Genomic DNA, 16,510 nt, shown 5'->3' with positions numbered 1-16,510 from the left:
CTTTTTTTTCTTTTTTGTGCTAAATAATAGAAATTACATTATGTTATAAATGTCTTAATCGGGATTAATCGATTATTGAAATAATCGCTTACAAATTTAGTAATCGATTAATCGTTAACTGGAATGTACAAACTCTAAAACATGCCTTTTGCTGACAAAGCAGCCCACCTTGAGGAGCAATTATTCCACAATTGTAAAAGAAATTTAAACATTTTCCATCTAAGATAAAAAAAAACGTTTTTTCATCTGTCAATATAATTTATCCAGAACTCCTAAAGTAGAATCATTTTAGTTTCACCTTGGAAAAAATTCGGGAAAACAAAAAATAAAAAAATCGGATTTGGATATCCGATTATTAATCAATTAATCAAAAAAATAACTGACAGATTAATAGATTTGGAAAATAATCATTAGTTGCAGCCCTGAAATATATAGCAGTTACTAAAACTGGGAAAGGCTCATTCATTTTTGATGTGCAAGTGACAGATTCATATTTCTTTTAATTCACATTGAACTATGAGTAAAACTAATCTATACTTGTTTCCATAGGAAAAAGGAAAAGGAAAAGATTTATTTTAATTAAATTCCCCATAGAGCAGAAAAAAATTAGCAATACATTTGATACTGAGAATATCTGATATTGTTTTGGCTCTTGGCACTGTGACTGCAAACATTACAGTAATTGCATTGATGCAAGTTATGGCAATATTTGCAAAAATGTAATAAAATAAAAAATTAAAATACTTTTTTCAGGATTTATTGGTTTGGTTGTGAATAAGAAACCTTTTGTTTAAAAGAATTTCATCTAGACAATGGCCCATAAAAAGACAAAACAAAGCAAAAGATTTGTAAGAGATGAATAAGATGAAAATGTTTCAAAATATTTCTTTCTTGTGTGCACACATCTGCGGAGCAGCCTGTGAGATACTGTGCAAAAAGGAGGTTGACAGAGACAGGATAGCTAACATAGCACTGAAAGTTTTATACAAAATATGAAACCTTTACCTTCAATAAGTAACTCTTGTCCGTGGCTGCCAAGCAGAGTCCGTGACAGAAAGGGAGCAAAGTCCACAAAGATCTCTCTCAGCAAGGGAGCCACCTTCTCCAATGCTCTTTCTAATTTTGTAGTAATGCTGTAAAATGGACACCAAAAATCACATTGAAAACTTAGCCAAATTTAAAGTTGTAAATGATATAAAGTTTCAAGCATAAAAAAGATGACAAAGCGGACATTGCAAGCCACTGTCCACACTCTCCAGGTTGTGGAGGCAGATATTCCGCAGGTGAAAATAAGATAAGTTATTGAAACACATCTGAGAATCTGTTTTAGGTTTTAAGACATGTGGTCAGGGGTACAAGTGAGATGACTGTAAATTAGCGCTGGGAAACGAGAACTGTACAGTAGTTACTATACAATTCTGCATGACATTATCTGAACACCTTCAGAAAATCAGTGATCTAGAGTCATGCAGCTATTCAACTCAGACTGAATACGGATGTGAGCCGAGCCTTAGCTTATCTCCCTGCGCTTATGTGTACAAAAAAAGATGAAAAGGGCAACCTGAGGAGAGCTGAAGCTTGTTTTTTCTCCTAAGATGAGCAAAAAAAAGATTGAAAGAGAAAGACAGGAAGGCTTGGTGTAGGATTTGGATGGATGTGTAGTGTAATCTGCCCCAAAGCAAGCTGGGAAAACACAACATAGGCATAACACACTGGCATAAAAGGGAGGATGCTGAAGGTTTAGGTGACTCGGAGAGATGTCCTCCCTGAGACGTGGGCCTGCATCTCCGTAGGCTGCCTGTAATCCTGTCAGAGAGCTAAAAGGTTTGAGCTCAGAGGGTGTCAGTCTTTTAGGTAGTGGATTATGGTGTACTTCACAGACAAACAGAAAAGATGGATATCTTGTGAAATAAGAAGCTCCACGAACAAACAGAAAAACATGGCATCTCAGCAGAACAGCAGATATGTTATTTAACCAATGTGAAGCAGATATTATAGCTAAGATGTGTTATCATCTAAATCTGGAGTCTAGCGCAGTGATGTTAGTTACTGCTGCCATGGAAACCATATTTTTATTCTTCAGGCACCACACTGGCAAATAAAGAGATAAAGAGACTGTGGAGAAAGACCTACTGTATATTCTCAGCAGTCAACAGGAGACAAATTCCAAACCAGATATACACCCAAACCTTCGGGCATTCCCATTAACAGTTTGGCTAAAAGCTATAAATTCTTTTCAATCTTTTGATATTTTGCTTTACAAAAAATGAAATAAACACAAACAAAATATAAAAAGACATAAAACAACAACATTTTGGGGGAAAACATATAAATTACAATTATTATAAATCACGCGCATTCATCTTTAACTATAAGCAGATGTTTTACCCCATAAGTCACATAGAGTGAGTTTAATAACAGGTTATCCCACAAAGGTTGAACAGCCATGCTTTACCTCATGTTTTCCACCTTATCTTCAGGCATGGGGGCCACAGTTTGCACAGCAGGGAGATTTTTACTGGTTGCTCCATTGACAAAACTGGAGGAAGATGATGCAGAAGCAGAGGCTGCTTCAGTGGCTCCTGCAGGGAGGAAAACAAAAGCATGAAACATTTATGAAGAGCAAAACTAATTCTAGAATCAGTAAAAAAAAACTCTCTCCTGGTTCTAGATTATAATCAGAATTATATTATTTAATCAGAACCTTTTCAAAACCTTTCAAATCATAAAACAGTAATTTTCCTAAAGCAATTTATTTACACAATTTGACCTTTTTCCAGGCATTTATTAGTGTATCGGAACATCCAATTCGAATGTGAAGCGTCATATTTGCATGACAGCAAATAATTATGTTGACACTGTCTTTATACCAGGCTAAAATGAGGCAAAAAGAGATCATGGGATTGGGGTGTTAGCGTGCGGGTTAACTAAGAGAAAGCACATTTCTATTAGGATACATTTCTCAAATTCCTGAGCAGGGGCTTGGAAAGGAGAGGGGTTTTTTATTTTTAAAAATAGCACATAGAGAAAAATGGTGAAGCTCCTAATTATTTGTATTTGAAAAGGATTCTTTGAGAATAGCAAACAGCATAAACTAAGGAGAACTAAGTTCATCAGGGTCAGGAGAAACAGCATAACGGCAAGAGGAAATTAAGGTGATGCAATCAGACAGTAATGATTGCTATGCAATATATATAATACACATATTATTCTCATTTCTAGAAAAGCATCGGTTTACAGCATTTTAAAGCAGACTCTATTTGGGGAATGAGGGGTGCAGTCATTTGTGCAGAATAGTATTTTGCAGTTAGCTGAGTATGGACAGCTACGACGGGTGAACAGAGAGCAAATAGAGCCATCTAGTGGTCACAGAAAGCAAATACAGGATAAAGTGAATTTCAAATAGCACAGGAAACAGGCTGGGTCATCTGAATGACCAGCAAACCTAAAGTGGTCTAAATTTCCACTTATTAAAAATAAATTATACTGATATTGAAGGTAGAAGTTTAATTTTAGATGGGAGCTCCAGGTTGTTTTGATACACCTACCAGTGGTGTTAATCATGCTCTTCGAAGTTGCAGATGCAGCAGCAAAGATGTTGGGAGCGCTGCAACTTAAAAGCCCAGGTGAGGCGCTGGTGCTGCTGGCTCCAAGTGTGTTAACTGCAAAGCTGCCAGGGGAGGTTTTCTTTACCGGTACCACCACACTCCTATATATCAAAAAAACAAATGCATCCAAATTACAAATACTGATAACAACTGGATAGAAAACAAACAAAGAAACAAATAATATATTTAGATTGATTTCTGCTGAATGAAATAGAATAATATCTCATATCTAAATGCAGTACGGAGAACACAGTGCAATGCAACCTGGGAAAAAACACTTGTATTATCATGTGCTTCCACTAATGATACTTTCTGAAATAAAATAATTAAGCAAAAATAATTCCGGTTTAAGAAAATGTTTTGTTTTTTTAAGAATGTATTATTGAGAGTAAAAGTTTTTTATCAGCTATGTTTTATTCTTTTTTAATTGTCTTTTTTTTTTTTTTTGCTACAATTGTAGATTCTACAGTTTAAAATTGTCCGCCTGTCATTCAAACGAACACCAGTTTTATATGAAGATGTATAATCTGTAAAAAAAAGCATGCACAAACACAAAACCAAAAGACAAGATTTTATTTTAGCATATTTCCCCTGTGGTTGTGAAATACAAAAATGAAATACTATATAGAATATTAAATAGAACTAAAATCTAGAATTCTAAAGTGAGCTAAAAAAAAAAAAAAAGAACAAATGTTTCTCATCTCGCGCTGCCTTTAGCCGCAGACAGCCTAAGCATGCCCACTCATTAGTGAGGGTATTTAAAAAGTAAACATCCTGACTTGTAACCACATCTTTTAACTTGCACCATTTGAAAAAAACACACATATATATACACAAGAGACATAAGTAAATAAACGTGAAGGTCAGCAATTGAGCTACTCCACTTTCCTTTAGATCTGCTCTCTGCTACTGGTGTCCCTCTGTGAACAGTGACTGAACAAAAAAACAAACAGAAAAGATTCCTGGAAGTATCCAGAAGAGCAACTGGAAGAATTTAACTAACAAAGCTTCATGTTTGTGTTTTCTAAACTGGAAAAAAAAAACTAGATATATATGAAATGTACTTTCATTTGTTAGCTATAGAAATATTAACAATTATTTTTCTTTGCTCTACTGAAAATTATAATTAAACAAACACTGAAAATAATATTAACACAGAGTTGAACAACTTTTTTAAAGAAATTCCAAGCTTATGATAATTAAAAATTAACATCGACCAGAAAAAGTTGGAGTCAAGACTGAACAAAAAAAGAAATTGGGAAACAGCATGTAAAATATATATATATATATATAAAAAAAAAAAAAAATCAATACTGAAATTAACTTCACTGGCCATTCCTTAGCAGAAAAACCATGACAAGATTTAGTTGTCAAAACGTGCAAATATATCAGTCAAGTGAGAGGAGAGAAAAAGAAATAAAACATTCTTATTTATTCTTTAAAAAGTTTGAGCAAAGAAATAAAGCTAAATATAGCAAAAATAAAAACTTGTTTCTTTTAAATTTCACAGTAAAAGACTTGGAGATGTTCTTTTGGCGAAGGGGATTCTGCCAAACGATAGGGAGTTTCTTCATAAAAGAGTTTTTCTCTTACTAAGAAAGAAAAAAAAATCCCAATATTAGGGGCTATAGATTATTCTACATGTTGCAGAGTGTCTTTCTGATTCTGTAATAAAAAGACTAATTTATTCACAGGCTTTTACAAACCTTAGTTTAGTTAAGGTTTAATGATTAACCTTACAGTTACTGTTTAACACAGCTTAAAGCTTTTTACTAAGAATGCAAATAATACATCTTACTTGTACATATAATTATATTATATGCAGTTTTTAGTGTAATTAAGTTATCCTTACTTTAATTAGCTGCTTACAGCTGCAATTTTCAGGTCAGTGAAAGTTTTATATATTAAAATTTTATGAACTCTAAAATGTGCCAAATGAATTTCTATCTATAGATGGTACTACATAAAACAGCACACGCTGCTAAAAAAGGAAAAGAATAAATCATTCATAACAAAATGTAACGAAAAGCATGTGAAAACTCAAAATAAAACATTTGACAAGAAAATAGACAGACCACTAATTCACAATTCTGTTCGCATGCAACATTTTTTTCTGCCAAGAATTAAAAAGACAAAAAAGAAAACATCCAGAGACTTTGGGTCTGCAGCAGCTCCCTGACAGTGAAGAGAAGCTTGTCCTTATCGGGTCTGCAGTTGGCCTTTGAGTTTGTGAAGGTGCCAGATAATGTCTTGTTCAATATCCTGCAGTAACTCTGGGTGACAAAGGCCAGGCCTTTGCACTGTCACAAGCTAAGCCTGTTGTCATCTGCAGCAAATCCCCAGATATCCTCCCTCTGCAAAACAACGCACACTTTTGTCGTCTTTTGTAGCTGTTTTATATCCAAAGTCTATCTTCCGGGTCACAAGCTAGAAGCGAGCCATTTAGGGTTGGCTTATTACCATTTGCTTATATTCTCTTATTGAAGTATCTTTCGGAACTATACAAAAAAGTATGCACAGTGACCTTTCAGCCCAATAGACAGCACAATAAGTGTCTTACACAGGAAACAGCAGTAGAGCAAGTTATTTAAAACTTGATTTAAAATTGGCTTAATAATATGATGAAGAGGAAATATTCAAGAAGTTCTAGGGAGCCTACTGAAATATTAATATCATCAGGGAGGTTTTGCTCTAAAGAACACTAATAACATGATATTTTTCTAGTAGAGCTAGCTACAGTTACAGTATACTCTGTTAAATTGACAGATTTTAGAACAACACCAGCATGTTGTTGATTGTAGGAACTGTGTGGGAACGTATTGCTGCTTTCTCAACGTATGTTTTGGCATGGCTGAGATGTTAGATTAGATCAGCAGGACGTTGCTAAAACCATACACTGCTTTGCATGAATAATTCATCGGCCTAGAGCTCATGAATCATGTATGGTTTATCTTGCACATATTTTATTAATATGATTGTCTTAATTGAGTAGCAGAGAATAAAGCAAAGATTAATCTTAGGATGAATATTAATGGAGTCTGTGGCAACTGGAGATTTAAAGTGTACCCGAAGAAATACATTCTTCATAAATTGTAGATAAGATTCTAATCTAAAAGTGCTTTATTCAAAAAGATGGAGAAAACCCTAAAGGAGAAAATGCTGTACTTACAATCTTCAGTGAGTATTTAATTAAAGAAGAATGGAAGGGAATATCAAAGATGAAGAGAAAACAGCAAAAATGAACTAAACTACACTGATAAAGGCCTAGCAGAAAAGAGGGAAGAGGGGAAGAATGAAACCTGGGCTCCAACATATTAAAATGGACATTCCTGGATGCAAAACAGATCAACATGAGTTTAATTAGCAGTAGAAAATCCTAAGCTAAATATAACTCAATACGGAAAGAAATGAATTATCAATGCATATAGGGAACTAGAACCAAACACAACAGTAGATAGAAACACTAGAACAAAACTGACACAGACAAAAAGAATAATGAAGACCAAGTAACACATCCAACAGCTTTGGGATAAAGTTGTATTTAGCTTTAAATATATTTAGGTCAAACATCATTATCCCAAGATTTAAACATTTAACCAAGCACCATTTAAACAACCTTTTAAAAAAAAAACAATCATTTGGTATTACTGCAAACCTACAGTACCAGCCACACTGCTAAACTCACAAGAGCGCTGATTAGACAAGCAGCCAAAAAGGCTCATGGCAGCTATAAAGAAACTACAGAAATCTGTGGCTCAGTGGGGATAAATTGTTTAATTTAGCTATGCAGTCTGCAAATTTGGTCTCTTCGGTGGAGGGGTAAGAATAAAAAGGCATTGTTATAAGAAAGTCCTTACCCAGAAGCCATGCAGGAGGGAACAGCAAAGATTTGTAAAGTTTTCTGTTTAGCTGAGACCAGATATCATTTACAGTCCTTTTTCCTCATGTGTAGTAAGAAAAGAATAACATCGTATATCACCCTAAATATCACGCAGTTGAGATACAATTTTTCACCAAAAATAAGTATTCTTGTCTTGTATTTCAAAGATATGCTTTTGTTAGCAAAAGAACAAAACAATAAAACCACATGGATGTTATCGTAAAATAACAAAATGTAGAATTCACCACGAAACATCAACATCTAATCTGTAAAGATGGAAGAAAAAAAAAAATCAAGGAAGTGGAGATAAAAGTATGTCTTTAACGTATTCAATACAGGTCAAGTGTTTTGTTTTGTTGATCTATTGTTTAAGCCTTTCATGTAAGGCAGACTTCCCGCATGCGTTTTACTTTAAAGGTTTTTCTTCCCCTCCTTTTTTAAAATTGTCATTTTCAATCTACTTTTGCCCTGACAGACAAATGAAAGACCTTTCCATGGCTGGCAGCTCATTTCAGTGGCAGGTGGCAAACAATTAGACACAGCAAATAGAAGGGGGGGTGGGATGCGAAGCATAAGACAAAGTTGTATATGTGGTCAGGAGGTTTTGTGTGAAAGCATTTCAAAAATAATACACTTTGCTGCGGTGACTAATTTCAGGCTGCCAGCTCCTATTATGGATGTGAGCTGTGAAGACGATGGCTGACCATAGTGTGCTCTGTAGCCGCTTCTGTTCAATCTGTCATCAACACCCAGGAGACCCCTTCCCTGTCAGCTGTCCTTTCTCCACATACTCTTCCATGTTTCCCCCCATTCATCCCCTCAGCAATAAGAACACATTAGGGAGAGAAAAGGCTCCATTGTTGCTCTTGTTTCAGAGTGTCATTTGTTCAGTCTTTAATGGTATGACCTTACTGAATTCATCATAATGAAAAATAAGCATTAAAATATTGTTCTACTGCAAAAGTAGCTATAAAATATCAGCCTGAAAGAACAGGGGGATCACGGGGGAGCTTAAGCTTAAAATCCCGGCAGCAGCAGGTTTGTAAACAGTCAGATCCAGACAGATTACTGTGAGGTTCAATGTAATCCAGGAATGTAAATAAACTAAAACAGTAGAACGCTCTTCTGAGACTATTTCAAATACACACACACAAAAAATCTTGCTGTTAAAAAGAGCACAAGATACATGGACTGGTATAAATGATGTGTTCCAGTCACCTAATGATTATTTTTTTTCCACATAACAGAGATAATCCTGATGGATTAAGATAACCATTCTATGTTCATTTGAGAGACCACATGCAAGCAGGTCTTTCTATGACCACAAATCTTTTTTTTATTGAGGTTATAATGTAAGGTTAAAATGTAAAAGATTATACTTATACTTTCAACCAGTAATTAATCAATCAGTTTAACCTGGATGTTTTAACTTTCTTCCCTCTGCACTTGCTCAGAGAAACAGCTTATCACCAGGCCTCTACAGAACTTGATGATGTGCGAAGAAGTAAGGTGGCTGTTTGATACAGACGTGTTAAAGCAGGGATACATCTTGAACATGATGCATGAAATGATCCAGAGATGCATTGGGAACACAATTCTTGATTCAGGGACATCTCAATAAAATAAAAACAATTATTTTATTAGTATAGTATTAAAGTAGTTATGAATATATGATCACAATACTAATCTGGATGACTGTGTGTGTTTTTTTTTTGTTTTTTTTTTACATAGAAATAGTTTGGTTTTAATACCTGTTCTAAAAGGACTCAAATAAGTATTGGATATATATGAAAATAAATAAATCAGTGCAATCCTTGCAAGCCTCTCACCTTATGTCAAAACTTTAAGATACAACTACAATAATAATTAATCGAGGTCATTATTAGAGAGTTATGTGTTACAACTAATTATCTCACCTGTCGAAGGACTGAAACTGCACCGGCAGCACAGCCTGGGTCTTGGCAGCAGAGTCTGGGAAGGACGCTGGCTCCAGCCCAGCCTCCACGCCCTCCAACGGGGCAGCAACCAAGCTCTTCAAAATCTCCTTGACATTAATGCCCTTCTTGGACTGACTAATGCTGATGACGGAGGAGGGCGATTTGATCATTTCGACACTAGAGGATTCAGACAGGATCTCCTGGGACTTCTTTACCTCAGAGGAAAGTGTGGATATGAGCTCATTTATAGCCCTAGCTCCTCCCATTTTGTGATCCAGGTCAGACCCATTAAGGATGCTGGCTACCTGCTCATCTTTTATCCCAGAGTCTGTATGAGTTAAGGGGCTTTCTATGCAGAGGTCGTCAGATGGCAAAAACATGTCCTTATTGCTTGGAAATGATAAAGGAGTTTCTGTGAAAGAGAGGCACATATTAGGGAGTGGCATGTAATAAATAATAAGGGAAAAAAACTTCACATGTTGTTACATATTTATTATGAATATTTAATCTTTTTTGCCATGAAAGCTGTGATACACCAAGCTAAATTGTAGGAGTATGCTCTTATTTATCCATAATGATGAAACTAATGAGCAACATTTGACCCTATTTTTACACCATATAAAACAGCATGATGTAAAGCTAAAACTATCTAAGTAGTTTTTCAGATACTTTTTCAGAGTTGCAGAAGCTAGTTTAGTTTGACTGTAGTTTATCTTGACCCAGCGGTAACCAAAATGCAGGGGCTATATTAATATTCATCACATGCCCCTAACGCGGTCAGCTGGGTCTGATTTAGCCGGCAAGTTGACTGGCTTCCTGGTCCATCAGACAATCGTCTGCCACATGCCGTCTGGAAAATTCCCCTATTTTCTGGTGAAATTTATGAAGGCGGCAGTGTGCCTTTCTCCTCCCAGCAACCTCTATGATCCCATTCTCCTCTGGTGGATTGCTTGCCTAATGTGCACTGACAGATGGGGCTGAAAATAGCAAGGCTGGCTCCACTGCCCCAAAAACCCACAGCTTTCTCATCTCTTAAGTTCTCACTGCTCATCTTCTTTGCGTGGTCTCAGCTCTTTAAATTACACTTACATATTCCCTCTGGCCTCTCTCCTCTACTTCTATTTTCTTTTATTCACTTCACCTTTTATCTGAATGAAAATTGATAAAGTATGTTCACTCATACATTTCGCAAAACCAATTGCAACTACTGCAGACATTGTGTTAAACCGTTGAGGGCAGCCAATGATTTTCTTTCATGTGACTTGATGTATGATTTATGACTCCAGGCACTTTCCACCTTTTATTTCAGAGTGGATGTTGATGCCTATTTAAGTTCCTAACTTCAGTACAAGTCTGTTATCTTCAATGTTGAATTTTGTGCAGTGCAATTAGCAGAACTCATGAATTAATCATATTGAGCTGGTAGAATACAGGCAGGGTATCCCTGTTGTTATAGAGAACGAGCACTCGGCTCCAGCAAGCTGGCAACAGAACAAGAGGAAAGACTGAGAACACTTAGCATTTTTGTTCATCAAGCTCAGTCACTTCAGACTACGATCAGAAGAGCAGAAGAATGGATGTAACAAAAGAAAGGGCTTAGTACCTTTGCTGGTGGGAGAATTGATCTCCTGACGTACACCACGACCTAACTGGCAGCTCATCTTGCCAGGCTCACATTCAGGCTCAAGGATGTCCCGGTATTTGGAAACCATGAGGACAGAGATGAAGTACACTACAGCCAATGCCAAGAACTGGGCTTGTTTGCTGTCATCCTGTGGGAAGAAGTCACAGCTATTATGAAAGCTTTAGATTCAGAAGGTTGAGTTCTCTAAAAAAAATAATAAATTACACAGAAAATTAAAGTTCCATAACTCATAAAGTCAGTGTTGTGGTCAAGACCACCTAACCCGAGACCAAGACAAGACCAAGACCAGAGTGTATCGAGACCGAGACAAGACCAAGACTTTTAGGGCCCGAGACCAAGACAAGACCAAGACCAGAGTGTATCGAGACCGAGACAAGACCAAGACTTTTAGGGTCCGAGACCAAGTCAAGACCAAGACCGAGGGAAGTCGCGACTGAGTCAAGACCAAGACCAGCGCCAGTATGTGACAATAAAATGTGAAACATGATGAAAATCACGAAAATGTATCTAAAAGACCCACATTCACATAAAAACACCTAGATATTTAACACAGAGAACTGGACTAAACATTAACATATTTATTTAGTACTTCTGTGTAGTAATCACAGAATTTCAAACAATTAATCAAAGTCGATCAAAATAGTATTTTCTCTGCCGTTCATGAACAGTACATACATTTATGTTGTTTTTAAATGTGCTATTTCAGCAGTGCTTTAAAGTTTTTTTTTTTTTCTGGTTTCTCCTTTTGACCAGCACAAAATGTTGTCTGTATATATTCTGGTCTTTATTCTGTTAATGAAAACGAATTTATGGCAAAAATTCCTAGGAACTACCTGCTTTGAACATAGTTGTCATACACTATACTATATCGAGGTATCAAACTCAAGTCCTTAAGGATCAGTTACTTGCAAGACCCATTGCTGCTTCAAAATATGAGAACAAAAAAGGCATTTCTTTACTTTACATGAACCATTTTATATGTAGTACGATTATACAACGATTTGATTCAGGTTTGTAGGGCCAGAGAAACATCTGAAAGTCGTGGGACACTTGCCCAAATGGACCTTTTATTTTCCCATATAGAAAGTTGAAAATGCTAAAACGTCATTAAATTAAAGTCAAGTGTAGAGAAAAAAAAATAAAACCAGTAATGACTTTCAAAGCCTAATGTTTTTCTTCACTATCAGTCATTGTGACACTTGCATGTTTTCTGCAAAGGGACAAAGGCTGCCCAACTCCACTCCTCAAAAGTCACCATCCTGCATGCTTCAGATAATTTTTTTTCTGCTTCAGCACAGGCAATTTGAGTTCTCCAGCTGCCTGCTAATGACCTCTTTATTTGATTTAGGTCTGCTGAACTAAAACATGCAAGGAATTGGCTCCTGAGGATTGGTTTTTAACATCAGTGGGATAAACTGATAAGGCTCACCACATCACGAAACACAACAGCTCGCAGTCGATTGATATCCACATCCTGTAGAAGGCGGTCAGGCTCTTTGATTGGAGAAAGGTTAGCAGGGCCAGCTTCCCCTGATATCTAAAAACAGGAAGTATGCAAAGCCCTTTTTGAAATTTCTTACTTTTAAAAGCTTTCAGTACACAATAAACATGAAGGTAGAAGAAACAGAAACTAATGTCAATCTTAATACGTTAAAGAAAGACACATTTAACAAGGGGTTGAGATATAATATTGAAGTTGTTAAAAGTTAAATTTTTCATTATATCATACCTTGCAGGTCACAGTATTTTGAAGGATTTCCTGCGTCCTGTTATGTCTCTGTCTAAACTCTAGACAGTTCCTTACAGCCATACAACACACTGTGGACAACACCAAGAACACAAATAGGGTCTTATTTCAGAATCAACTGAAAAAATGTAATTTTGATAACATGCATGACCTCTTTAAACCTAATGAGTTATCTATGATGGGTATTTGATCCAAGCTGACAGGAGAGATGGGCAGGAGTGAAATCAGCAGCCAGACTGATTTCACACTAAAGCGGTGATGAGAAACTGTTTGTTGGGAAAAAGGACATTGAAGTCTGAAGGCGATTTGCCATCCTGTACACCACATGTCAGAGTTAACAATCAAGCAAATGCAAACATACACATAAACCCACAGGCACAAACAGACAAGAATGAAGATGAGACTGTGTACAAACAAATGTCCACCAAAAAAGGCCGACTGAAATGATTGAATTCTGAATGCAGCAATTATGTTTTTGTTTAAGGATAATTCACCATTTGCAAAAATAACACTAGTACTGGAAACCAGTCTCTCTCCTCTTTTTAAATTTAAAACTAAAAACAGCAAAGGAACCATGTGCATTTGAAAATATAGAACACAAATACCAAAGGATCCCCAAATTAATTAGCTCTGCTGATCAAACAGGGGATTTAAAGGGATTAGAGGAATTATTATTATGTGAAGCGAACACTATTATAGTACCTTTCAACTCAATTCAATTTCTGTTGTACATGCATGAATGAATGATATTGTAATTCTCCATCACCCCTTTGCATTAGCTGACATTCAGTCAGCAGGAAACGGTCTCAGGCAAACAAATCCTACCCAGTCGGAGGCACTGGCGCATCAAACCACCAGAGGACATATTCTTCTCAGCCTCAATCTCACTGAAGTTTAAGGAGCTTGAAAACACCAAAACATCCACCATCACCATGAGACGGGACAAGAAAGTGATGGCTGTCTCTGAGGACATGCCCTGCGATGCCTCAATATTCTCCAACTCAGCCTTGAAGAAATAAAAAAGAGAATTACGAATGCTAAATATGTATGTGACAAGTTTTCAGTTGAACCGATATTCATTACCAAAATCATGCAAGGGACAGATATTTGGGAATGAACACATCAGAGTGACATGTTATTGCAAATTAAGAACTGTGTAGGTATTGTTGTGGTTATGAAAACTATTTGAGAAAGCAGACACAATATTAAAATAAAATAAGTTGGAGGGGAAGTAAGAGGCTTATCTAGAACAACAGTGTGCAAAATTAAAAGAAAAGATGTTAAAAAGTATAAGTAGTGACCTTGACAGTCTAGTTATGAGCAAAAAAAAAGATAAGAAAGGCGCTTAAAATCTTTTCTTTTCCTTTGAACTTATACAAACGTATGAGAGAGAAACAAGGAAAACAAAAATGACAAAGTTCTTTAAGGACAAATATCATTATACAAAATAAATGTGTTTAAAACCGGCTCAAAATTGGGATGATCAAAGGAATGGAATAACTATCTGTGTACCTACCGGTGAATCTTAATAGATCACAATTTCATTAAAAGTTAATTTATTAAATAAAAAATGAAACAAATATCCTGCATAGATTTATTATTAACTAGAAATCAAAATGGCAAAAAAAAAAAAGTTTGTCTTATGGGGAACCCCATAGAGAAGCTTACTTGATCAACTTGATGAACTAACAGATAGTCACTAAAATGCTCCACAGGGAGTATAGGCTATAATTGATTATTTGTATAAAGCTCTCTCTTCAAAAAGTGCTTATTTTACACACATTTATAAAAACAATAATAAAATTAAAAGTCTGGTTGATGAGTATACAACTAATAAATGGACTAGAGTCAGCTCAATAACAGCCACCACAAAGAGATAACCTGAACACGTGGAAAAACCATCACATTCCTTGGGGAAAGTCACTGGTGAACCAGAAACAATTCATGAGTCTTGTTAGGGGGGATATACAAGCTGGTAAACTTAATGGAATGTAGATTTTAATTTCTTGCTGGGTTTAGCTGTGCTTCACTGTGGTTGATGGAAACTTGCCTAATCTAAACCACATAGAAAATCTAAGGGATACTGTAAAGAGGGCAAGGAAAACACAACAGCCAAGCTACAGGCCACTATTAGAGGAGCCTAGACTAGTCTTCCCTAATACCTCGGCAGAAACACAGGCTGATTCCCTCCATGCCAGATCACAGCAGTACAACAGTTCAAACAACAGGAAACATTTTTTGTAAAATATAATAATAATAATAATCCATTGTTACTTTTTAAAGTATGATGACAGAAAGTAGAATAAAAAAAATCAAATTACACTCCGTAATCAAATCACTTAAATAAAATAATTTTTCAATGATTTTCTTATTTATTAAGATTCAACTATTTAAAGGTACAATTTCTCACAAGCATTTACATCCTATGGCTATAAATTCAGTTGTGTGAAGCAGTTGAACTTATTGACCACTAGATGGCAATATTTCCTTTCACAAGATCCAGGCAGATGCACTTACAGAAGGAGAGGTGGCCGCTGAAAGAAGGGGCAAAATCCCTCCACAGGCGATGATTATGTTGTCTACCATTTGGGAGATGAGATGGATGGTGTTGTGGACAAAAATGATGTTTTCATTACTGTTAACAAAGTCCATGACAGATTTGGTGCAATTGCTGTAAAAGAATATGTGGAAACAAGGTTATTACATGAACGTCTGTTTTACATTAAATCTATTCATTCCAACCTTTTTTTTTATGCTGGCATTCATCATTATGCAGACCCTCCCCTTCAAAATAATTATGGGATTACCCCTTGGATCATGTTCAAACTCATCCATCCCTCTAGTTCACATGATACACTTAACACACCTTCTCCAGGCATGGACGTCACTCTCCAGAGCAAATAACAGGTCAGTGAGCAGTCTCTGGTGCATGGGTGACCATTTGAACTCCGGAATGCGGAACATTGTAGTGCGAGGACCGGGGCTGAACTGATGTCGCTGCTCCTCCATAATGGGAATGGCCCTAAAGCCAAGGTCCACCCGTACGTCCTTTTCCATCTCAGAGACTTGGCGTCCCTGCACACTCTGATGACAGGCAATGTATTACTAAAATAAATAAAGCCTACTGTGCTTATAAAGTCAATGCATGTTATTTAGAATGAAGAAGATGGACGGCAATCCAACTGATGTGATCATGAACCAAAAGATAAAAAACAAATGTCTAATTCAATATGAAAAAGCTGATGGTTTAAAGTATGTAGTTACATAACATCTTTCGCTGGTGCAAAGAAGTATAATGAATGCTCAATAGGGCTCTAATATTATAATGATGAGTCAGCAAAGTGCAGCATAAAGCCTTTAAGAATATCAGCAATGAATTCAACATGAGCTATTATGAAATTGGAGGGGAAAAAAACACTTAAAAGTGAAAGCTTCATCTAGCTGACCCACTGTCAGTGACCCAATCTATGAAAAAAGCACCTAACCTCTAAAAGTGAGTACAGAGGGGGGAAGAAATGCACAAGTCCCAAGTGACTATTGCAGAATAACACTTTGCTTCCCCCTCCTTCATATTGGTTCAGTTAACTATCTCAGCAACCCAGTTTCCTAAGTCTCGAAGGGATGACGCCTGGTTGCACTAGGCCTTCCTGTCCCCATTACATCCACCATACAGGGAGAAAATGATCTCTGTGA

The 16,510-nt window shown here is 36.3% G+C and overlaps 1 protein-coding gene across 1 annotated transcript in view; it reads right to left on the bottom strand.

Annotated features, from left to right (window-relative positions):
- LOC107092093 (neurobeachin-like) overlaps window positions 1–16,510 on the bottom strand; it is a 238,477-nt gene that overhangs the window by 121,617 nt on the left and 100,350 nt on the right. The window contains exons 23-33 of the mRNA XM_015386380.1: window positions 15,684–15,901; window positions 15,335–15,488; window positions 14,119–14,127; window positions 13,643–13,823; window positions 12,800–12,888; window positions 12,500–12,607; window positions 11,029–11,197; window positions 9,405–9,837; window positions 3,549–3,709; window positions 2,456–2,582; window positions 1,006–1,133 (exon numbers count right to left, since the gene is read on the bottom strand). Of these exons, the coding sequence (XP_015241866.1) occupies window positions 1,006–1,133; window positions 2,456–2,582; window positions 3,549–3,709; window positions 9,405–9,837; window positions 11,029–11,197; window positions 12,500–12,607; window positions 12,800–12,888; window positions 13,643–13,823; window positions 14,119–14,127; window positions 15,335–15,488; window positions 15,684–15,901 (1,777 nt within the window). The remainder of the gene's footprint in view (window positions 1–1,005; window positions 1,134–2,455; window positions 2,583–3,548; window positions 3,710–9,404; window positions 9,838–11,028; window positions 11,198–12,499; window positions 12,608–12,799; window positions 12,889–13,642; window positions 13,824–14,118; window positions 14,128–15,334; window positions 15,489–15,683; window positions 15,902–16,510) is intronic.

The sequence above is a fragment of the Cyprinodon variegatus genome, unplaced genomic scaffold (assembly GCF_000732505.1).
Source record: "Cyprinodon variegatus isolate N-32 unplaced genomic scaffold, C_variegatus-1.0 Scaffold367, whole genome shotgun sequence".
Taxonomy (NCBI): Eukaryota; Metazoa; Chordata; class Actinopteri; order Cyprinodontiformes; family Cyprinodontidae; genus Cyprinodon; species Cyprinodon variegatus.
Note: the sequence above shows the minus strand (reverse complement) of the source record. Positions and strands in the feature narration are given on the sequence as shown.